Source organism: Marmota flaviventris, chromosome 1, assembly GCF_047511675.1.
Source record: "Marmota flaviventris isolate mMarFla1 chromosome 1, mMarFla1.hap1, whole genome shotgun sequence".
Lineage (NCBI taxonomy): Eukaryota > Metazoa > Chordata > Mammalia > Rodentia > Sciuridae > Marmota > Marmota flaviventris.
The window spans coordinates 87400022-87425455 of record NC_092498.1 but is presented as its reverse complement, the minus strand read 5'-3'; the positions used below and the strand labels follow the sequence as shown (position 1 = coordinate 87425455).

The window sequence follows — 25434 nt, the reverse complement described above, 5'->3', positions numbered from 1 at the left end:
GAAAGGCTTCCGCGTCCACAGGCCTCTGCCTGCGACTGGCACAGCCTTGGCAAGGAACCAAGGAAGTCTCGGGAAAATCACGTCTAGAAGAATCATCTTGTCATGCTCTTTTCTTTAGTGAGCCTCTTTGCCAAGGGCAGCTTCTGCTGCGAACACCCTGCTGGGTTAAGAACACCTGCCTGCCCCTTCCCTGAGGCCCCTCAGGAGGGCTTGGGGGACATCCGGGGCCCAGTTATTCCAAAACGATAAACACAGCAAAGGGAGGAGGAAATAGACAGAAGCTGGACTCCTGAGAGCTTGTGTGCAAAGAGGGAAAAAATACAGCAAGGATGTGAATCTCCCGCCTCCTCCCCAGGCTTGCTGTTTCTACCAGGGTGCCCCCATGCTCCCACACGTTCTCTGCAGACCACTTCTGGGCTCATCTCTCCTGGAAGATCCATCTTATTATTGATTTTTCTATTTTTAATTCAAAAAACACGGTGGCCCGAAAGGAACTAACTTTCATCTCCAGACTTGAGAAAAGCCAAGAATTCATACACCAAAACAAAAGAGCCTTCCGTGTTCCAGGGGCCCATTCATTCATACAGGTTCCATATCTGATGAACTTTTAATTCAATTTGAAGCTCAACGGGTATGAAACCCAACGAAGTGAACCAAGAGAAGGACATCGTCCAAACATGTTGAAGCACTTGCGGGTGACGGCTTGGTCCTTTGTGTTCCACAGCTCCTGTGAGAAGCCTCTGTCTCAGGCAGGTTCCAAACTGCCAACTCAATGAAGCAAATAATAATTATTCCTAATGGCAATAATAATTATGGAATGCAGTGGACCCAAGGTCAGGTTGGTTGTCTGTGGCCTCAGGTGGGGCAGCCAAAGTCTCACACATTCTTTGTAAATCTCTGTCTTCTTCTCTTCTCTCAGTCTTTCATACACACACACACACACACACACACACACGGCCAAAAAGATCTGGATAAACTCACTCTTCTGGTTTTCTACAAAGTCCTGTATTACAGAGTTAAATAAAAAGCAGCTATTCATACAAAGAAGGAGGCTTGGGGACATATCTAATAATTGACACCAAACACACACACACACACACACACACACACACAAACTCATTTTCCTTTTAGTTAAAAGTTTTTAACTTTCTCTCAGACTTACAGTCAGAGACATAGTTCAATGGCAGATGTGAATAATTTGATGTATTTCTTTCTTTCTAGGAGAGACAGAAAGAAAGGAAGGAGGAGAGAAGTTCGGGGCTCTGGAGGAGTGTTCCCCACCCCTATTCCACTTCAGATAAGTCATAATATTCTGGTAAATATTGAAGCCTCCTTGGCAAATCCCTGAGCCCTGGCTAGTGCCACAGCCAATTTCCTGTGAAATCTTCACCCTCCTCTCAGAGGGAGGGGCTCCATCTAAAGAGATGCCCCACCCTTCAGTCTAGGATTTGACTGTCACCACCCTTTAGGATGTTAGCATCAGCACTTGAGTATCACCCCACTTGCCAATGATGTCAAGGTGTCAGAGAAATAAAAAGTAGCTCTTCCTGGGAACATAATCCATCAACCAATTCGTCATTTTCTAGATAATTAGGAATTGTTTCCATTTTCTAAAAATTAAGCAAAGGAGCCAACATGAATCCCCCTGAGGTTTTTTTTTTCTTTTAATCTTATTACATTTCTCTGTTACTGTGATTATTCTTTAAAAGCATTTCTAAGGTCCTAGTGCATTTTATTGTCTTGTAAGGAGGAGATTATACAGGGACATTGGGGCATTCAGAAAAACCATGCTATGCAGAATACACAGAGTGCACCTGGAAAAATTCTCCAAGTGTTTGGAATAAGGTTATATGCATGCCAAAAGGCCTAAATTATGTTCCAGTAAAACAAAATATTATGAAATGTGTGTACATACACATACAATTTTCATTTGGGTGCACCTGGACTGTAAAATGCCTCAGTCACCTTTAACAGGATGCAGGTTAGCTTGGATTATTTTAATTCATTCTTTCAATGTTTTAGAGAGGCTATGATTTGGAATATGCATGTATAAAGTTGCATTTTTTTTTGTTTAGTTTTGTCACTAAAACTATACCCTGCCTCAATGCAGGATAGAGAAAGACTAAAAGTAGACTTTGATTCCACTGCATTTATTCATCCAAATGCCCCCACCCACCCACCCAAGCAACACTGGAGCAGAACTAGGCTGTATTCACTCACATTCTCTCTAATCTAGCATTTTACTGCTTATCTCTTCAGGTGCTCAATTTGAGCAAGACTTTGGGGGAAAATGTGAAGAAGTGTCATGATAAGCAGAAATCTCTGAGAGTCTGCCAAATGCTTGGTCTCCTTCCCCTGCAGATTCTGAGAAGAACATTCTGCTTCTGACAAGTGTTCAATGGCTTGGTGAGTTGGAGATGGGTGTTTATTGTTGCTGTTATCATTCTGATTATTCATGTATGAAATGTATATGGGTTCCATGGACTGAAAACAATCCATTGGAAGTCAGCTATAAAGTATGATGCTTTGGGCTTGTGAATTGCCATATCTGAACCAAGATATGATAGCTATGTAATTATTGAGGAACTCATTTCTAGCATTTCGAAGGTGTCTGGGGCCATCTGTTCTTTGCAAAGGTCTGTGACCCTGCAAAAGCAACCCAAGCACATTCCAGCATGTCTCTACCCCTTGCCCACAAGGGTCCTATCGTCTTGCAGGCTTTACTGGCTTAACCACCAGCCAAAATGCATTTTGCCGAAGGGGGAAAACTATAAAACTCCAAGTTCTTTTAAATGTGTCTGGTAGCATTAAGAATGTTTATTACTCTACAGGAAATTTAAGTTGATATTTACCAAAAGCACAACATACTTGGCAAATTGATTATTAGATTACCTGGTAAATGTGCATGCACCTGCCCTACGGAATTTCTTCTTCAATAGCCCATATCAACCAGTGTTGTTGTCATGTATGAGTCAGAACAAGAAGACATACTTCTGAGAGTTTGTGTTAGAATTATTGAGGATTGGGGCTAGAGGAGATCACTTATTAGAGAATCTAGTTTCATTCTTTCTTTTTATAAGATGGAAAAATAGGGCCCAGCAAGGTCAAGGGGCCTGTTCAAACTTGTAGAGCTTATGAGTATAGAGTCAGAGCCAGCAGAGAGGGCTTCCAATCCCTCTAGCAATGGCTTTGCACCACTCTGTTGAAACAGAATTTTATCCAAATATAACTGAAAATATAACTGAATCTTTTTTTTTTTTTTTGGTGGTGATGAGTATTGAACCCAGGGTCTTGTGAATGCTAGGCAAGCACTCTACCAACTGAGCTATATCCCTAGCCCATAACTGAATCTTAATACCAAGAATTAAGAATTCCATTTGCATCCAAATTGGATGTTTTTGTGTTATTCTCATTCAATCACACACACACACACACACACACACACACACAAATCCATGAGGTCTGTATAATCTTTAACAAAATCTTCGTCAGAAAGGACATGAAAAATGATGGTAGAGAGAAATCCATTTGGTCTAACAAATTAAAAATACATGTGAGATCTCATCATTTTGTACAACTATAATGCATCATTGAAAAATGTGGAAAGAGAAAAAAATATATATGAGAGAACTTATTGAATAAATTATCTTCTGGATTCCCAAATGCCCAATTATATAAAAATACCATTTGTGCATGGGCAGGGTAGGCTGTGTGGAAATCCCTAGAACAGTACTTCTCTCTTAACTCAGAACCTATTTATTAACCAGTTCAGACAAAAGTTATTTACACCTTATGAGTCAGATAATATTACAAAATTAAAATTTCCAAATAATCTGAAATGTTCGCTGAGACGTAGCCCTGTTAAATGGACATGTTTAATCTCAAAAAAAAAATGTGTATTTCCATTCCCAAAGGACCCACTCAATTGTATCAGGCTTTATTCCTAAGATGCAGAGCACTAGTCATTTCCATTGGGATTCTTCAGTCAATAGTTAGGCTTAGTCATGAGACTAAACACATATGAGCCATTCGGACCTACTAGGTGTTCACCCATGCTTCAAGCCCTACAAACAGGAAATGAAGAGTCAACCCTGATGACAAATACAGAAAGTACAGTTACCATTATATTTTACATTATGGCAGTGTGTATACCCTCACCCCAAATATTTAATTATTGGTACCTTATCCAAGGTTTACCCATTAGTTAGGAATATTCTAACTAATGACAGAAGCTAAAGCCCCGTATTTCTGGTCTGCCATAAGGTAACCCCCCCGAATAAAAATGCCAAAAAAAAAAAAAAAAAAAAAGGAACAGGACAATAGGTTGCATTTTCCAACTGAACTGTATGGCAAAATTATCATCCAGGTCTCTTACATCAGACTTGTTTTCTTTCTTTCCCTTTTAATGTGTCTTTCCAGTTCTATTGCCATACAATAGGCCACTTTGAGCAAAGTGAAGATGAAAAAACAACTGCTTGATGAGACTAGTTCGAGAGAGAAGACCACACACAGTCGTGGGCACATAGCACTGAGCCCTCACAGAACTTACCTTGCCAAGTCATTTTCAAAAATTAAATTTGTTATGAGAATCATTAGCATTTAGTGTTAAAAAGGACACTGAAGACACTCTGGTGATACTTACCCATTTCACAAGTAAGGAAGGAAATTTAAACCTGGAGAAGTCAAGTACCTTTGGACCCATGGGACAGTGTGGTATAAGTGGTATGGGTTGTAGTTTGGGTTTGGAGGACCTGGGGAAAAAGTCCATTAATCCCTGAGCCTCAGTTTACTCCAATATGAAATGGATATATTAATTCCATGTGACAGAACAATTACTTGTGCTAAATTAGTAAGTGATAAAAGGAAATGTGCTTTGTAAATAAAGTACCTGGCAAAAAGAAGAGGCTGCTGTTGTTCTGCCTGGGAGGGGAGCCTAGAAGTTGGGCCTCTCTGGCTCCCTAAGTCAGGAGCCTGTGGCCTGCTCTTCCAATCATCCACACACTCTATTCTATTCTCACCCCCTAGGTTACGTGAACATTTTCTGGAGCTCACATCATCTAGAGCTCCAACCAAACTCCCGAAGGAAAACAAACCAAAAGAGAAAATAAATTTGAGACAGAAAAGAAGCATTGAATGAGCATGTTGGAGCTGGGACCAACTTTGTTAATCAATTGAATCAATCCTTCCTAAGTATATGAAGGAAAACAGGCCCAGGGAGGCTGGAATTTGGCCAAGGCTGCAGAACTTTTAGATGGCAAAGCCTAAACTGAAACCCTTGACCTCTGAACTCATGACCAATACTTTTCCATGACTCCCCTCTGACCTGATGTGGCTTGGCTCTGAGCAAGCTCCTAATTTCCAGTCATAATTTCTCAATAGGCTGCACGAAAGAACAAATGTCTAGACTTACTATCGGCACAGACTGGATGATCCCGGGCTATTTAATCTAGAAACAGGCTCTCATCTGTGTCTATCTGTTCCAAAATAGGGGCAAAAGCCTGACAGTGACACTTTTTCATAAGCTCTAGGAAATCTGCACGTAAGGTCTAGAAATGAAACCTTCTCTCCAAGAGAAGGTCACAGGTAGTCACCTATCCTGCAGAAACTGGAATGAATCTGGAGGTGGTGGCCCTGCACCTCGGCAATGGATAGGGTCTTCCTACCAGCCAAGAAGCCAAATGCAGAGCAACTGAGCATTAGAGACAAGGACGGTCACTGCTGTATGTGACTTCAGTTTTCTTACCCATGAGGGGACCTGTTTAGAAGATCTTGAAGATACAGTCCCACTCTATGCCTCTATGGACTCAAGACATTCTCTGATCTCCAGGAGTACTGAGGAACTCCAGTATATTTCTCCTGAAATATCAAAGAGCTGCTGACAACTCAGTGTGTGTCCACCTCTCCTTGGCCACCCTGCAGGTGTGTAGATGTCAAGAAGCTCTTCACACTGCAATCAGATGGACTGAGCACTAGCCAGCTCCCTATGCATGTTCTCTCCTTTTACGCACTCTCCCTATATTCTCTCCTTTCACTTGTCTTCCATGACATGAGGTTGTCATAGTCAGGAGCATCGAGAAAACCTGTGCTTTGGAGTCCAACAGACCTACTTCCAGAACTCTGCTGAACTCACAACTAGAAACTTCGGACAAGTTCCTTCTCTTCTTGGAGCATAAAAGTGGAGTAAATAATGACTACCTCTCTGAGCCACTGGAGAATATAGGGAATCACATGCAAAGACAGCTCAGGACCTAACACATAGTAGGTGTTGAATACATATTACTTTCCTTTCTTTTCTTCAGTATTAGTCTGCCAATCAAGGGATTTTCTAACAGACAGCACAAGACACATCTAGAAATGATCTTCAATTTTCTTTCCCAAGTGGCCCAGCCTTTCTGGGTTCCAAGTGAAGAGCCAAGGCACCAAGACACAATACTTGCCTGAGAAGTGAGAGGTAATAGCCTGATTTGGAGACAAGAGCGAGGGTGTTTTTTCTGCTTCTTGGGACACCCAGCCACATGCTCCTGTGTTCTGGCTCTGCCCCCTTAATCTGGCCACAATACCATGTGGTGTTACAACTTTCGAATGTTAAGAAACATTATATTTCCTCAAGTATCAGTACTTAATGTTTCGTTCCACACATAAAACCCTGTGAGTGGAAGGCTGCCGGGCCCCCTTGTCAGAGGTAATTTCTCAAAGCTCTGCATGGGATTTAACGGGAGCCATATGGTTAAGTCTGTCGACCCTCCCAGAAAGCATCCCCCTGAAGGGCCCTCATAAATGTTCTTGGGGCTGTGAAAGATCCAGCAACTTTCTAACAATAAAGCTATGTTCATAGCCATGATATTCAGCAAAACACAGAGCAGTAAATAATGGCTTCTGGTCTGAATTACTCAAAGGGGCCTACAAGTTGTCCTAGCTACGGGCAGAGGAGCAGGACAGCCTGAGACCTGGCCCCCAGCACCTCTAGCAGGAAAGAAGCCAGCCTGCCTGTCCCCAGCATTATTAGCCTGGGGTGGACAGTGGGCTCAGGTTGGCTTGAGGCATTGAAGAAAACTCATAATAATGGATTCAGACCCATGCATCTTTACAGAGTTGCTCTGTTATTTAGATCTTTAAGCTGTGACTTTGGTGGACTCATCATTTACTGACTGCTCTCCTTACTTATGTATTTATTTTTTAGAGAAACAATGCCACAAACCATTTAAATATACTAACATTCCTTCTTGATAGCACTTGGGGTGACCTATCAATTTACACAGTGATGCCTTACAACCTTCCTTAATTGAAGAAATAGCACTGCTTTTGACGTCAAGTCCTGACTTGTAATAAGCTTTCCTTTTAATTACTATTAATGGTTTTCTGTTTGTTTATTTGTTTTTCTTGGGCATGCCCACGGGGCCACATCTGCCTGGCACACTGTGTCAGGGCTGCAGAGAGAAAGGGGATAAAGAATCATAGTGTGAGAGGAGGTATCACTTCTAATGAGCAACAGAACCTTTTTATTTTTACACAAAACAAGATTTGTTTCCATAATAATTTACATAAAATTTAAAAGTATTAATTAAAGCATTATAATATATAGAAGTTTCTAAGTTTTAGATCCATTCTGCCTAAGTACAGCCCCATGCAAATGGGATTGATGACCAAATGTCTAAGAGCTAAATATCTTATACACTTATACAACAGAATTAGAATTGGTGTAAAATCAAGGAGGCATTCATACATAAATGGCTTCCTATATGCATATTTCCAAGTTTCCTGATATAGCTGGCTAAGTCACTAGCTTAACTAGAATATTCCACGCTTGTATGTTGATGTTAGATGCATAACACTTTCACTGTAAACAATTACTGTTAAGTAATTCTCGCCAATAATCTAATGAACTAATGCATTTGCCTAATTCCCTACAGAGAATTAAAAAGCATGAAGAAAAGTTATAGACTATTTGGGCAGTACTTCCCATAACTGTCAGAGCTCTATACTGCTATCCATTCTTGTAGAACTCCACACTCCATATTACCTTTATTGTACTCCTAAAGAATTACTGAGCATGAATTAAAAGACTCTCTTAGGAAAGCTGGGATCTATTAAGATTGTTGCCACCTGCTCAGCTAATCATTGACTCCTAAAAAAAAAAAGGTCTCATGTGATAAAAGACAAGACAGGCAAAGAAAGAATTTCCACTACCCTTACCTGCTCATCCGCCATTTTTCCCAGGCTCTGCTGACTTGATCCTGAATTAATGAGCCTGTTACATGATATCTAATAAAAATGACTGGAGAGAGAGATACTGTTTGGAATCTGCCACATACTTGGTTCAAGGCTGAATTGATTTCATCTCTATTAACACATGCTTATTTTCTGTCTCTCTTGTCTCCACACAGCCCATGGCTCACCCCCCCCCCCACCCCCCGGTCTGGGAAACTTATCTTCTAAATTTCTACCATCAATCAGCCAATGACACTCTTCCCGACAGAGCGTCTGCCAGTTTGACTGAGCACAAGTAGTCACTAGTTTGGGGATGCCTCCCACACTCCCTAGAGCTGTGTGTTTTTCTAGCCTGCCTAACCACACAAGTGCAATTTGGGATATTTATACTTACCTCCAGTTTCTATTGAGATAATAGCACTACTTTTACAGAACGGAGCACAGGGCATGGTGAAGGTTGCTATGGGATAGGATAGAAGTGCATATTTTATTTTTCTATCTACTATTAACACTATTTATTTGGGTTGTGTTTTTTTGTTTTTTTTTTTTTTTTTTTTTTTGCATTTTAATTCATTTTAGTATGCATGCCCTGGCTCAATGCCTGCCCCCAAAGCATAAAAATCAAAAGATTCCAAGGACATGTACACTTGGGCCCCAAAGCTTTCTCTGGTAACTTGTACCACGTTCATTTTTCAGTTCTTTATGTCAATATCACTCCCGATACATTCAAGCCTCTAAGCTTAAATTTTATAGCATGCGAAGAGGAAGAAAGAAAAGAGAAAAAGTAGGGTGGCTTTAGAAGCCAAGCACCAGTGTAAGGGAAAGAAAGACGGGGGACCAGGAGCCAGGCAGTCCCCCTCCCACAAAGTTCCAGTCGTGAACACACCCGCTGGCCACAGTACAAGAGCAGTGTACGAGGGCACAGGTGGGTCCCAGCCACTCTGGCTGGATGCAGCTTACGCACTGAGCCTGAATGAAGACTTTCATTGCTGTTTGCTGTTTTTGTTGGCCAGTAGCCATGGCAAACATTTGCAGGTGGCTTGGCCAGATTTTGACACTTAAATATTTGAGGTTGTGATAAAAATCAGAATATTACTACAATATGGTTCTGTGCAGCCACACACATGCGTGTGTGTGCACACATACACACACACACACACACACACACACAGAGAAGAATAAAAAAAGCTATCTACAATTTCAAATGCTCATTTAAAGACAGAGTCTCCAGAGGGAACTCATGTTTTAAAATAAGTACTCATTTCCTCTTTGCTGAGAGAAATAAAAGAGTCAACCAACCCCAAATGTTACCACCTAGAGTTTCATACTGAACCCACTGGTGAGATGGGCTGGGCTGTTTCTCCATGAGCCCCCACGATCATCCGATCATCCGGGCAAGGTTTTGGATGGGTCACATGGAGGAAAATGGAAATGACAGGATGTGTGGGTTTGAATCAACATAGTAAGCACAACAGGGAAGAATCCGAAGAAAAGAAATAGCCTCCCTCCTGCTTTGGCAATGAGACAGAGTCCTAAAAGTGACAATTATCCCCTAGAACACACCAGGAGAGATATATGAAACCCCAAGATGGGGATTAAATGGGAAGAGGGAGTGCGTCAGGAGGTCACCCATACCAGAGAGACACCCCCATCCATCCAGGCAGAGTGACACTGTCTATGAATGTCACCCAAATGTACAGTCCTGGGCCAGCTGGGTACATTATTGACAGAGTCAACACCCATCTAAAAATTTAGTGCTAACCCTTAAAAAAGACTGTTTCATAAAAACCCGTGCTGTACTAACAATGGCGGAACACTAAGGGCCTCCAAGAGGGTAGTTGGTGAGGGCAGAGGCGGGCAGGCAGGAGAGCTCCAGGGGGGAAGGAATGCTGTAAAACTGCTAGTAAACTCCAGCACATTTTATGTTTTTTTTTCCCCCCTTGAAAGAAAAATAAAATAATTATAATTAGCTGGCCTAACGGTAAATTGTCTGCCCAGAACCAGACCCTGACCCCCTAAAGTGCAGGTGTCCCTTGAGATTTGGATGCTGCTGTTAATGAATTGGCTCCACCCTCTTAGTACATTATGGATTCTTGCATTAGATAATGACAATATTTTTCTCCCGTAGTCATTGAGGAAAAAACAAAACAAAACAAGAAATCTTGAACAGATAACTTGCTCATTTAGCATTGACATCTTTAAACAAAGCCAAGGATCCAAAGGGCCAGATTGATTTTACCCTTCTTCAATGGGAAACCAAATGTGCCCATGGCAAACTCACAGAAGGTGTCAGTACGCATCCTGATATGCCCAGAAATGTGAGTGCCAAGGTACCCATTCTAGAGTATTCTGAGAGGGGTGGGCCAGTGCTATCCTCCGTGCTCACATGATCTGGGATCTATGACAACATTTAAAAAGTAGCAGGGGCAGAGGTGTCACATTGACAAATTGGGAGGAAACTTCTAAATTTTTTCAAAAATCACCATATCCATTCGTCAACAGAAAATTCAAACTGAATACTGATGCATGTACCCACAGAGAAAGCTCCTCTTCCTGTTTTAAGTAGACACTTCTGGGAACATAGAGCAACCAGTTGTCAGCATCGAGCAATACACATTTATCATAGCTCTTTGGCTTAAGTTATTACCTTTTTTTTCCTAAGAACCCAATGTGCTCTTAAATCTTTTATTTCATCTTTACTCTTATGAGGTTGGAAAGAACAAACTCCATCCTCATTCTGGAGATAAGGAAGCTGGGCCAGAGATTCTGCATTTCTAAGAAGCTGCAGGGTAATGCCCAGGATGCTGATCATCAGACCACATGGTGTAGCAAGCAAGAGTTGGAACTGGATGGTGATACTGAGAACTGAGAGCAGTTTCTGTCACATGGCAAGGGGTGTCTGGGATTCTATGATGGGACATGTCTACCATTTTTTCCTCAATGGCTCAGTGTTGTCCTTTTACATAAATGAGAGGAAGAGGGCCTGCTTTGGTTTGTCTATTCTGGAAATGAGCAAGGGCCAGTGTAGAGGAGGAAGAGCTAATAAGGTGGTATTAACAAGGAAGAGAGGGAGGGAAGAAGGATCAGGGGAAGGAGGACTGTAGGAATAGCCAAGCAGCACAAGTGTCCAGGAAGGGAGGGGTGCATTCAGCTGGGAAGAGGCTGGACAGGGGACTTCCCTCCACCATCATCCGGCACTTGTCCTGAGCACTCTGCTCTGGTCTCCATACCACCAGCAAGTGTACCTGCAACCATTTTCAAGTTTACAAACGAGGACAGAGAACAACTTGCTTTCCTCCTCAACATCCAGGATCAAAACAGCCTCTGTCAAACAGGCTCCCTTTTCTCATCAAAAGCATCACTGTGAATTCTCAGCAGTATCACATCAGCCAGGAAAACCAACCAGTCTGAGCACCAGCATAAAGGAGAAAGTCCAGAACATTCCAAGGACCAGAGACAGCCTAGGAGGTCTCCTTACCCGATCTGGCGGTTGGTAGAAGGTGCCTGTGTGATGACAGAGCTGGACTGGGGCGATGGCATGGCTTGCTGAATCACAACGCTGGTGTCATGGTTGGGCATCCGGGTACTGCCAAGCTGGTGAGCTCCGGGCCCCGTCATGGCCCCACCGACTGTATTATGCATCGGAATATTCTGCCCAGAGACGACAGAGGAGAAAGGTCAGAGGGAGGCGATGTTTCTTTCTACTCCCAAGCTCTCAAAGGCCAAAATTGGGAATCTGGTCATGTCAACTAAATAGAGAGTTACGGCTTCTGGCAAGCCTTGGGCCCATTCATCTTGTAATAACTTACAGCTACGAGGAGATGAAAAATAACTACTCAGTCTGAGAGTAGAGCACAAAGGGAAATGCCCCGAAGTTGGCTTATCACTCTGCCGCCATCCTGATGCGAGGTTTACATCAGGGATATTTAGTGCTTACCCTTTCTGACTCAGTATGATATACGCTGCACTTGAAAGCCATTCTGCGGTAAGTGCATAATACATGATTTAGCGAATTTGGTTCTGCATCCTACTTTGAATGACAAGCACACTGCCTTATTTCTTGGCTTTCAGTCCTAGAAGAGTGGCCAACTCGATTTTTTTTTTCCCTTTCCAGGAAACTATAACTTTTCCAAATCCTTATCAGAGTACTCAACAATCAGTAGAATGAAGATGGATGATTCAAATAGCCGACAGGGCATCAGGGATCCCTGACAAGAGTCACAGTCACAGCATTCTTTACCTCCATCAACTCAACCTCTAACAATTGTATGGAACGCCAGAATGGAGAACAGTGACTGCTTGTGTCTTTACTTGATCACTGTCCTTTCCTCTAGAATGTAGGAAGTGTGTGTTCACAACTCCATCCCATGGTGTTTGAAACATGGCAGGGGTTCAAGACACACATCATGTGGATAAACTAGTGAAAGAACAAATGACACACCTGAGTCCCTCGAGGGGGTCTAGCAGCATGCATTTATTCCTGATGACTGAAATGAAGGCTTTTGGGGTTAAAGTTCAAGATTCAACTAAAACATATAAGGTAAAAATGGGTTTAAAAGACAGGAGCTGGAAGGTGAGAAAGAAATTCAGAATCCACTAAAGAAAGGTGAAGTGTACAGCCAATCAAAGTTAACAGGGAAAGGCAATAAGAAGACCTCTGTGGCCAGCCTGGTATAGCCCTGCAGCCTAGAAGGGGAGAGAAATTCCAGAGGTCAGCTGGACAAAGGGTTGAGGATGGGAGGGGAGGGAAAAATGGAGGGTCACTAGCCATGTACTTGAGGAAAAAATATATATCTGTCTACGCTTTGGTGTTAGCAAAGAAAAAAATAAATGTTACCCAAGAGAACTGGAAGGGGTTCTTTGAAGTTCTTCTGCAAAGAACAGGATTTCCTGCACTATGTGTTAAATGATGGTGATAACATATAAGGGACTGAGGCGGTTGTGTCCATCACACAGCACCTTTCCCAGGTTCTGATTTCTAAATCCTGACCACACAGTTTGTCAAGAGTCCAGTTGGAACCTGGGCACCTGGTGCAGACTGTGAGCTGATTGTGTTGTTGCGGGATCCCAAAGGCTTATACATACACACGGTCCAAGGGCACCTCTTCCATACTGGAAAGCTTTTCTGACATGGGCAAACACTGTGGTTGGGTAAAGTAAGATGAAAGGAAGTGGTGATTTGTGCTGGGGTGGCTGTGCAGGCAGGAGTTATGCTCTATTTCTTTGTATAGGTTCTAGAGATTAAGAAAATCAGATTTTAAATAATAAAAATAAAGGAAATTGTGGGGTATATATATATATATATATATATATATATATATATATATATATATATTTTTTTTTTTTTTTTTTTTTTTTAAGTTGAACCTTACCAAATGCATTTCCCCAGTCTCAATGAGATCTGGATGAGGTAAACAACAACAGGGATCATATTTCCCATTGTTTACATCCTTAAAAAAATTCAAATTTTTTCACCTGCATTGTCAATAACACTTCGGAGACTTAGAAGGATTCTCTGAGTCTCCTTCTAGAATTATTTCTACTGATCTATGCAACCAGAGGTTATCGATAAAGCTGTGCAATTTAATTTTTAAAATCTCAACCTTTAAACACACAAAGAAAAATATGCATGAAACCTTCTTGAGTTACCAGGGACCCCTCTTCTAGGTCATCCCCATGTGCAGCCCCCAAGTCCTGTACATTTAAATTAAGCATCTCTCATCTCTTTCTATCCTTTGTCCCTCCTTCCACCAACCTACACTTGACCTTTCCTGGGTAGACAGTGGGCGAACCGGCCTCCCTCATTCCTCTGGCCTCTCTTCCTTCTCCTTCATACACTACCGCTGCAGTGACCTGTCTGAAACTCAAAACCGATGACATCACACACAGCTCCCACTATGGGTCCCTCACCCTGAGCCCCTCAGTGGCTTTGGCAAGGTACAGACAGCACTCTTTGTGTGACCACCAGGACCTGTGTGGGACTCTTCCTCCCTCCCAGCTCACCAGACACCACCTTCTCTCTGGCTCCCTGGAATTCATCCGACCTTCCTGGATTTCTCCTGCCCTCTTTCTGATTTCATTGCATTTCAGCACAAGGTCTTGGAATATGGCTGTTTTCTGACCCAGATGCTCTTTCTCTGACTCCGCCTTCAACTCTCAGACTGAGCCTCATGCAGGGAAGCCTTCCCTGACCTCCCAGTGATGGGCACCACTTCCTCTTCCTTTGTAGGACTCCTTACAAGTTTATCATGGGTTTTGATGATCTGACTAGTAGCCATTTCTCTCTTCATCTTTAAGGACAGGGCACTGAATCTGATTTATCTCCCTTGTGTCTCTATTGCCTCAGTCAGTCCCTGGCTTATCATAGCAATGAATGAACGAACCTTCCTGGAAAACTCAAGAGGACAATTTTGGGGACTGCTAAATATCCTGTCTATTCACCTTGTAATCTGAAGTAAGCTAAATTTTAGATATTAAGGCACTTATTCAATTGTGGTCAGGAGAAATGGAGAAAATCAGGATTAAGAAGAAAGCCACACAATCTGGGCTGGTAGTACATGCCTTTAATATCAATGACTCAGGAGGCTGAGGCAGGAGGATCACAAGTTTGAGCCCAGTCTCACAATTTAGGAAGACCCCTAGTAACTTAGCAAAATTAAAAAAAAAAAAAAAAGACTGGGCATATAGCTCAGTGGTATAGCAACTGTGGGTTTAATTCCCCAATATAAAATAAAAAGGAAGAGGAGAAGAAGAAGACAGCCACACAATGTGTATATTGGAAAGTTGGAAAGTAAAGTCTTTGAAAAAATATTAAATGAAACCTTGAAAGAAGATGCTGAGAAGTGAGTTTCCAGTCTTTGAACACTTTGACATAAATTACCAACAACAATGCTTTACATACACCACAAAAAGCCTTGCTTAAAATCTGGCTTTATACCACAACATAAAACAAAACAAAACAAAAAAACACTTGGTTTGATTTCCTTGAAGTAAAGCATGCTAAATCAAATCAGATAAAAGAGTAACACCCTTCTCCCCAAAAAAGCTTAAGAATCTTTTCTAAGATTCACTGAAAAGAATAAGAATTACTGCTGAGGAATATATTTCACATTCACACCCACCATTTTTTAATAAAAAATATCTGAACACCTACCAATTGTACATGTGGATAGTGTACACTGATCAAATTCAACCTCCCCACCAACGTTTCAGATAATCTTTGTCTCTGCGATCTCCTCCAGAGAAGGAAAAAGCTCCTGAATGTCATGTTCTAACTCTTCAATAATCTCTCTTCCTCACACAGAAAACTTGCAAATTCTTCAGCCTTCTTTCCCCAGACCCAGAAAGCAATTCCAAAACATTTTGGAAAAATAATCTGGCAAAAACATTATCATTCCATGTTTAGAGAAGGTGATTTTATTTTTTAAGCATTACATAGTAACTCAAACATGACATTATTTTCTGAGTTTACATTGTCCCAATTATCAATTCAAAATCTGTCTCATTGATAGAACAATAGCATTTTCATCTCCGGATAAATTGTGAAAAACACAAGCAATAAGTATGTCTTGCAGAGTCATTTTTGATAGTCCAGGTGGGTAGATCTGAAGCTGGTGAAATGATGTCACCGAGTAGATGACACTGGGCGGATGTCCACATGCAGAGGAGGATCCAAGGTGCTCCTCCAAGCTCAGCCTTTGGCCTTTTCTTGTTCGATACTTTTATCAACAGTTTGGATGAAGATGTGAAAAATCATGCTTGTCAAATCTGCAGTTGACACAAAGTTGGGAAGCATGGCTAATGTTCTGGAGAGCAGAATCAGGTTTTCCTCGAGCCAACTGTGTGATCTGGCCTCTAAAAATGCTAACATAAATCTAAGGTTGTTTTAGAAGAACTGAAACGTCCAGATCAAGGGAAGTAATTATTCCGCTGTAGAGTACATTGGGCTGACCACATTTGGCCACCACATTTTAAGGGGGAAATTGACAAATGCAGGGGGGAGGGGGAGGTAACAAAAGCAAATAAGGCATCCAAAATGCATCCCAGGAAGAATGGTAGAAGGATCAGGGAATATTTAGTCTGAAGAGAAGATTCTGAGGGTCATGCTAAAAGCCTTCAAATATTTGTGGGATTAGACACAGTCTATGTTGCTCCAGAGGGCATAATTTCAAAAAGTGGAATCATGATGATAAAAGTCAATAATAACTGCAATTTGAGTACCCAGTTTGAATCAGGCACTAGGATAGATGCTCTATAAACTGTACCTCTCATCTTCACAATGGTGCTATGAGATAGGCATTATTGTCTTCATTTGAAGATGAATAAAAGAGTAAACTCCTCACCATCACCAATACCAGGCCACTCACCTCTGGCCACTGTTAGAGTCTATAAACAAGTCTGGATGGCGCCTGGCATTTTGCCAGAGGGAGTGGTTTGTGAAGTAACGCCAGCGAGCCATTAAGTGTGGAGATTCCTTATTGGTTGACTGCTGAATCAAGTTTATGTTAATTAGATAAGCTGTGTGGAATGTATAAATACCTCTGTTGTCCTACAGTAAACGGCTCCCACTCCTGCTGTATCAATCTACACAAGTTGCTTGTCATCCCCCCACCCCGCCCCCACCCCACCCGGTTATTTTGCTGCAGCCGGACTGTGGCAGGCCACCTTCACTCCTTATGGGACAATGTTTCAAAGACTCAAATTTGACCTTCTTCCAGAATACATTTATTAGCATGTAGAGATATCCAAAGACAAAATAAAATTTCTTCCTGGCACAGGAGTGAACCCATGACTAGTGGCATCTGTCAGGAATGTCACCAATGGGACATTGCAACAGAAGGAAGATGGCACCTCGTGAACTCCAAGGTCTCTTCTGTGGCTACAAGTCTCTCATTCATGATGCATACTTCATACTATGGCTCAAGTGTTTCCGGATGATTGGTAATGTGTAACAATTTTTGAAAATATACTAGCCTGGGAGTTAGGAGGTCTCTTCTAGTCCAGTCTCTCTTCCCCTCCTGGTAGGCATGGAATCTGGGTCAATCACTCAAGCTTCCCAAACTCCGTAACCTCATCATTAAAAAGGAGGATGTGGACCACATGATCTCCATGATCTTTTCCGGCTCAAATACATAAGTCTCCTCTGTTACATTTTATGAGACATTAAACATCCAAACAGACTTTTTAGACTGTGATTCATGGGCCTACAAACTTTGATTTTTCTCTACAGCCATAAGATTTTGTAGAAGGGAGCCTTCTGAAAATTATAGCTTTCGCCAGGCCCAAGGGCTTCCGATTCAATTCACAAAAAGGATTTAACCAAAAGTGTAATCCACCAGCCATCAAAGGTATTCCAAAGGAAATGATCTTCACCTGAACTTCTCCCTCTTTGGTTGAAATTCCTTAGCACATCCTTTGACTTCCTCCCTTAACATCCAGTGGTACTTTGCTCTCCCTTGGTCTGTTCTGAGACATAAAGGGTGTGAATGGGACGAGAACCAGGAGAATAATGAGTCTTGATTGCATGCTCAGTGAGCTTCAGGTGGAGTGTAATTGTATCTCTGCATGCATGGGCTTGGAATACAATATGCAAAAATACAACGCGGTATAAGTGAATGTACATCCGTGTTCTTAAAAATAACTATAATTTCAGGGTGTAGTAATGAAGGACCAGGGAAGCGGCCCACAATTGAAAGTGAGCATATAGGCAAGAGGAGGTTGATTCCCATAAGTTCCCAAAATGTTATCTTCAAATCTATATTCCATCCAACTGCCGGGGTGTGGAGACTTTATGGGTTTTTCCATAAAAAGCCAGGATCATCCCGACACACGTTTACAAGTGGAGTTGTGCAATCTCAGAGTCGTCTGCATCTTAATGGTGCCCAGGGAAGGTAGGAAGACTTTTAGAACTTCTCGGATGTAAACACCCACGGACTGCATCCAAAAGACTCGAAAGCCATTAGCAGAATAGCAAAGGTTCTAACCCTCCAGGAAGTGCTGGGCTTTCAGGAGGTGCAGGAAGCACACTAAAGCGTCTTGACTCTGCCTTTTGGAGCTCTTAGGAGCAGTGAAGGTATTTGGGGTCTTACAAAGAGGGCAGGCTGCTCACGACCAGCAGTATAGTGAGGTGTCACAGGTGATGCAGGACACTTTGCTATTTCTACAGTGTCCCCCTCAGCAAGTCACATGGGACAAGATAAATGGCACATGGTACAAAGTCATCTCAGGCAATCTCTGCAGGACCAGGCAGAGAGCACAGGGTACTGAGAAAACTCCAGCATTGATTACATGCATATAAGTTTTGCTTTTTCAGAATTTGTGATTTATTCCTGGAGAATTCTAAGAGGGACCATGGCACAAGAGGAAAACATGGGCACCGAAATCTGCCAGATGGAGGTTCAATTTCACATCAGCTCTATATCATCTGGAGCATGTTATTGAAGTTCTCCGAGCCATACCTTCCTCATCTCCCAATCAGAGATAATCATCTAACGGACAGGATTGTGGTCAGGATCATGTGAGATGACAGATGTTCCTGCCCAGGATTTGACAGCAAATATGCACATCTTTCCTTTTAGTAAAGTTCAGAATGTGAAGCTGTAAGAGGAAAGTACATTCTGGTGGCTATTTCCCAAGAAAAATGAGTAGAAAAAAAATATTAGTAATGGCTAAGACTTAGGCAACCTTACTGCATATCAGAAAACTCATTTATATCTTATTGTTGGTCTAAGACATAGGGATGGTGGTTATTCCCATTTCACAGATGATTCACAGAGAGGTTAAGTGACTTTTCTCATAGTCACACAGCCAATAAGTAGAATAACTCAGATGCAGGCAATTTGGCTTCAGAGCTCTTAACCAGCTTCATAACCATGAAGCTGTAACTGCCTCAACAGTCTTGAGGCAAAAATATTTCCTTACAGAAGGCAGCATGGCAAAAAAAAAAAAAAATTAAGTCTGCCTGCAAGTCATACAACAGACATTGAAAGAAGCAATCAATTAATGCTGGTGCATGATCCTGGGACTTTCAGCAGATCTGCCACACCACTAATATCAATCAGAGTCATTGCTACCACCTTCGCACCTGGAAAAGCCTGAGTGTACACTATTCATTCATTTCAGAATGGCTGAGGGGTGTTCTGCAGGTTGTCTGCAAAGGTGATTCCTCCTAGGTAGAGGAAAGGTGCTGCAGTGGGTGAAGGGTGGCTTGCACACCACTGAAGTGACCCTCAGTGGCCTCACACACTGGTCCACTGTGGAAGCAGAGAGCCCCCAGGGGCGGGGGGGGGAAGAGTCAGCCTGAAGTCTGTCAGACACTCACCAGCAGATCCATCCATTGGCTTGTGTTCTCCTCCAATCCCCAAACCTGTGTCATCTTTTCTAATACCAGGGTGGAGGCTGCAGAGCCCTGAAAGCATCCTGTGAGCATTTTATAGCTATTCATTTAATACTGTAGTAAAATACTCAAGACAATAAATGTCTTTTCAGGTGCCACCCTCAACTGTGAGAAACAGTTTCCAGGTGGCTCTCAAAGATCCTGCCCCTTCCTTTTCAGATGCTCAATGCCTGGGACGGTCCATGTTTCTATCCTCATCTTCCCCTTTATTGTCTGAGTTGCTTCTGCTGGATAGAATCACAGGGTGTTACAGTTGAGATATGGTTAGAGTGTGGCCCCCAGGAGTTTCACAGGTTGAAATTCAATCCCCATTGTGAGGTGTTGAAAAGGTGAAAACCTAACCCACTATGGTGTTTAGAGGTGGGGCCTTTGAGAGGTGATTAGGATTTGATAAGATCATCAGGGTGGGGCCCCGTGATTGAATTCTGGTGCCTTCATAAGGGAGAGAGATCAGAGGATCTAGGCACACACACTCCCTGACTCTCAGCCCATAGTGCCCTGCACCACCTCTAGACTCTGTCAGCAAGAAGCTCTCACCAGAAGCAGCCTTTTGACCTTGAACCTCTGGAAACATGAGCCCAAATAAACCTTTTTTTTTTTTCATATAATTTAGCAGTCTGTGGTGGTGTATTATTCACATTAAAAAAAAGGGGGGGCGGGTTGGTGAGGACAAGGACATATGGTTAAAAGGAAAGAAATGACTACACTGTATTCAGGTTACTAGAATTCAAGGTGAGTCAATGTGTGGCTGGTGTCTCTACAGATACCCTGGACCTTAGAGATTCGTCTCATCCACTGTAAATGGTTTTACTGCACTCACTCTCACTGGTAAGCTCCCTCATTTTTCAAGTCCTCCAGAAGGCTGTAGATTCCATCATGGCACCAGTCTCCTGAAACAGTTCTTCCCACCTACTATCTCCTACTAATGTCCCCAAGCCTTTCACAAGCCGGTCCCCACCAACCTCTGCAATGTCATCCGGCAATCCCTGTCCCCTCCTCATACCAGTCACACACAGAGGTCTTGATGGCTCCCAAAAATTATGCCTCCATTTCACCTTTGCACACAATATTTCATATTCCCCGTCAATTCATTCTCAAGACCCAGTTCCAATACCCTCTCTTCTGCGGAACCTTCTGGCACTCTTTCTGGCCTACTTCATCTTTTCCTGCTCTGGGCTCCCACCCAACCTGTCTATACCTCTGTAGAGCCTGACTTATCTCCATGAGCACTTCCTTCCAGAAAGAGTGTGCTGAGGTCACCTAATGCAGCCAGCGCCTGCCTCCGTACCATGCCCTTGGAGGGTATGTGATGGGGTCAATCACTCAGCAACTGAGTGAGTGGTATGCAATCCTAAGCAAATGTATAGTTTCTCTCTGTTTCAGTTTTTTCATTTGTTGAACAGAGACAACTCTAACCTTCAAGGCCTGTGTAAAGATGAAATTAGGTATTACAACACTTAACACAATGTTGGAGACATTCAGTGTCCATTAAATGTTGGTAGCCATTATTACAGCTGCTATTATTCTTATCATCATCACTCCCAGTGCTAATGCCAGCTCTCCACCAGGTGGAATCAATTCACCCCGCCTCTGTCCTCCACTGGATCCTGTCATCCTTCTTTCAAAGCTCTTAGACCACGCTGTATATATATATTTATTTTGAAAGCCAGTCTTGCTCCTCTCTGCTGTGAAAGCTTTGATGACACGGATGGGATATGACTTCATATCATTGTCTTCAGGGCTTAATGCAAGGCCAGTGCCATACATGTTTGCTGAGTGAATATATAGAAAACAGCAAATAGTGTCGTAGAAAGAAAAGACAGAAATAGTCAACACTCTCCTTACTGCAGTTACCCATAGTTTAAAGGGAGTACAGAAAGTCAGAGAAAGAAGGAGATGGAAAACGTGGGACCCTGATAAACACCTTCTCTCTCTCTCTCTCTCTCTCTCTCTCTCTCTCTCTCTCTCTCTCTCTCACACACACACACACACACACACACACACACACACATGCACGCGAAACAAATGCTTCATCCAGAGTGGACTGCACAGTTTCTGAAGGGCAAAGGGATAGTGAATAGGTCTTCCTTTTCCTCCAAACTCCACCATCTAGCATGTCGAGATCTTGTTTAACTGCTCCAGTCTGTCAATTTTACCTTCAGGGGTTCCACATCTGTCATCTTTTCTTGGCTATCTCACTAGTTCCAGAGATTTTTTTTTTTTTTTGCCTCCTATGGTGATCATGCAATTTCTTCCTACTGTTCCTCTGTCTTCCAATCCTTCTGGTTCCTCTGAGACCACTCCAGACCCACTGTGCAATTAGTTTAAGCAACTCAGCACTTTCCTCCCACCCACCACTTTTCAACTCAAAAGCCTGCTATAGCTCCCTAGTCCTCATATTAAAAACCCACAGTGGTTCATCCCCATGTAACATTGAACAATTATTAAAATTAAAAATTTATATCTCCGTTAAAGAAACAAACCCATAGTTAGCCTTGACTTCAGGACCCTCTATGTCCAGCCCCATCCCCTGTTACTCTACCCTCAGCAAACCCTGCACTGCAGCTTCCACTGGCTGGTTCACCATAGGACTCTCAAATGCAGATTCTCACCTCCACACCTTTGCCTGCACCTCCCCCATCCCTGGAATTTCCTCTTTCCTTCTCCACCTATTCTAAATCCTGTTCTCCACACCTCAATCTGTTGAGTGATCAACGTTTTCTCAAGTGCAAAATGAGGATAGTCAGCCCTTGCTTCCTTTGACTATAAAGTTAAGATGCCATCGGGTTTGAAAGAGTTTAGCTCTTTAGACTTTTACACACACATAGTATTTTACAATCCTGCTGTTCTTTCCTCTGTCATTCACTCTATGAATGACACCCTCTCATTCATAGAATCACTCCCTTCCTCTCTCCTTTTCAGGATCATCTTAAATGTCACTTTCTCAGTGTCACCTCCCTCACTGAAGCTACCCCCTGTTATTTCCTACCTCAGCATGCCATCACTTTCCTTTAAAGCATGCTTCACAATGTGCACTTGTTAGCACTATTATTTCCAGGTTGCTGGGCTATAAATCCCAGGAGGGAAGGGACAGTACTTGTCTTGTTTGCTCCTTCATCGCTGGCACCTAGCTCCATGCCTGGCACAGAACTAGATGACGTTTGGGTGAATGGGCAAATGAGCTGTGATTTCTAAGGTGATGATATGAGAACGCAGAGCAACCAGTACACAATTTCCTCTCGTTGACGTTGGGCACACAGTCATCTTAAGCCTGGGATCTGAACATAAAGAGATAATGTTTGCTGCTTGGGGTCCTCATAAGTCATATCAACACGCAGAGGCAGTAGCACAGAGCTCCAGTCTCCTCAAATGGCCAGATGTCCACTCAGCTCAAACCAGAGCACTGAAATCAATCAGGACGGGCCTCCTAAGCAACTGGAGGACAGACAGGAAACGCAGAAGTGAAGTGATTACAAACAAGGAATCTGGGTCCTGAGGCAGGTGCAAGGAAAAGAGACCAGTGGCAATAATGACAGGCCAGGCTCTCACACCTGTGTGGCTTAGGGGAAGAAAGGGTATTTAAAATCAAGAGAGGGGCACTTAGCGTACAGCGAATGGCTGAGAAGTCACAGACAACCTGGGCTGGTGGGCTGGAGGCCAAAGGCTCATTCTAGAATTACTAAACAAATTTCCCTCCCATCCTTACCAGAACTTTATCAAGTTACCAAAAACAAGAGCACTTATAAAACTACCACAGGGATGCTGACAGGTCTGTTGCTTCAGCGTTTCAAAAGAATACAAAACTTAATGACCAGAAACATAAACATGGCGCTCACGCGGAAGTGGCTAATGACACACTGCAGACCTGAGCAGGCTCCCCTTTGCCTCTCTCTCCCCCCCAGCCCCCCTTTCTCAGCTCCAGATCTCTCCTGGCCAAAAGAGCTGGAGGGGAGGGCCGGCCCACTGACATGGAATCGCTAGAAAACTCCCTTGTCTGGAGTCTTGGTTGGGCATCTGTCTTCCTGAATATTTGGTAATGCCAGGCTCCTACCATAAACTAGAAATGCTATCTTCAGTGGGAGGAAAAATGTGCTCCAAGATTGACTTCCTCCTCCAAAACAATAGAGAATGAGAGCTCACACTTCATTTCGCTTCTGGCAGAACCCAGCAGGTGTCTCTCCATGAAAGGCCTGGCTTTGTAGGTTGTTTCAGTACCTCATCAATGTTAGGTTGCTGCTACACTGTTCTGATGATCGCTATAAATTCAGGAGCTCTTTCTATTCTGGGAAGTGATTGTTTTAACCAGGGACCCTGGGATTGCCATAGCTTCCAATTAACTAAAGCAACGTTACTGGTATTGCTTCAATCTCAGTGTGAAACCGGAAGTACGCAATGGGACAGAGGAAGCCAGTGAGAAGTCTGGTCTGCATAGTTGATGGCATCCTAGTATAAAGAGAAACCACCTTTCTCTTGAGAGTAGCAAATCTAACAGCACAGGAATATTGGTCACAATCGGACACAACAGTCCCCAAAGAAGCTTCTGGATATCCTGTATGAATAGAGCAGATTTAAAATTTTTCTACTAGCAGCCACTTCTCTGGGTCCTCAGGGTTCCAGAAAAGTGCAATAAGAATCAATGAGATGGTCTTGTATTTATTTATTTATTTGGGTAAGGTACTATAAAAACCTGCCCTGTGTCACTGGTTTCCACTCCCATCTCATTCCTTACTACTTTTTATCTTCTTCACTTTTTTCCAGATTTGTGCTGTGCTCCTTGATGCTCTGCTAACATCCAGGAGTCTGAGTACCCAGACCAAAAGGATTCTCCCCATATACATACCCAGCTCCCTATTTCCCCTCTTCCGTGCATCTGTTCCCATGCTACCTTCTAATGAGGCTCCTATGTAAGGCCTGACCACCTGGAAATTACAACTCAGTCTCTTTCATTTCTTTTTCTCCTCCTTTAGTCCATCCTTTCCCATTGATAACATCCTTCCTCACTTATCCCAATCCAAGTGCACCAGACCATTTCTGATCCCTAGTTCTCAAAATGGAATTCAGGATGAGAAAAAAGATACGAGAAGACCAGATGGCTCTAGTCCCCCTCCCCGGACCCAAGGATCTCTTTTATAAATTTTCTCCCTTGGATCTCATATTTTAAAAATGCTTCTTTAAAAGGCATGAATTCATTTTCCTATATATTTCCCTGTCTTGTGACACTGTCACAATCTTTAATTTCTAAAATCTCATTTCATTTCACCATCAGGTTCCACAGTGTTTCACAGGGTTGGCAAAATTCTAGTCAAAGACAAAGAACGGGAGGCATTCATTAGCCCAGGCAAACTTGCTGCAGGCAAACATAAACTTTCGATTGGAGAGTTTACCTGCTATATCACTTGGGATACCAACAGAACCCAGGTGGCACTCAAATTGGATATTTCAAGGAGCATTTGATAAAGGGGTTGTTGCCATTGTGTGAGCAGAGTGCCCAGTGCCAAGAAGTCACAGAGTTCAGTGCCCTGGGGCTGGTTTCCACAGGTATCCTTAGGGTTAGGGAGGAAGAGGAAGGAGAGACTGCCAGGGCACAGGGGAGAGACAGCTGCTTAGAAAGGGCACTTGACAAGAGCTGTGCTCTTTAAAGAAGGCAACCAACTGAAGGAGTCAGGAGAGTAGATATCCAGACCTTGTCTCGCCCCCATCTGGAGCATGCTATGGGGCCTCTATGGCCACTCACCCCAAATCAGTGTGAAAACAAGTTCAAGGTGCTTATCAATGTACTATCAGCCTTTCAGGGCAGAGAGCAGAGTAGAAATGGGTTTAGAGGGGCAAAC

At 42.8% G+C, this 25434-nt stretch overlaps 1 protein-coding gene across 4 annotated transcripts in view; it reads right to left on the bottom strand.

Annotated features, from left to right (window-relative positions):
* The window catches only part of Creb5 (cAMP responsive element binding protein 5), a 400153-nt gene that overhangs the window by 238457 nt on the left and 136262 nt on the right, over positions 1-25434 (bottom strand). For all 4 annotated transcript variants that reach the window (XM_071613932.1, XM_027939709.2, XM_071613933.1 and 1 more), the window contains exon 5: positions 11687-11859. In XM_071613932.1, coding sequence (XP_071470033.1) covers positions 11687-11859 — 173 coding nt within the window. The remainder of the gene's footprint in view (positions 1-11686; positions 11860-25434) is intronic.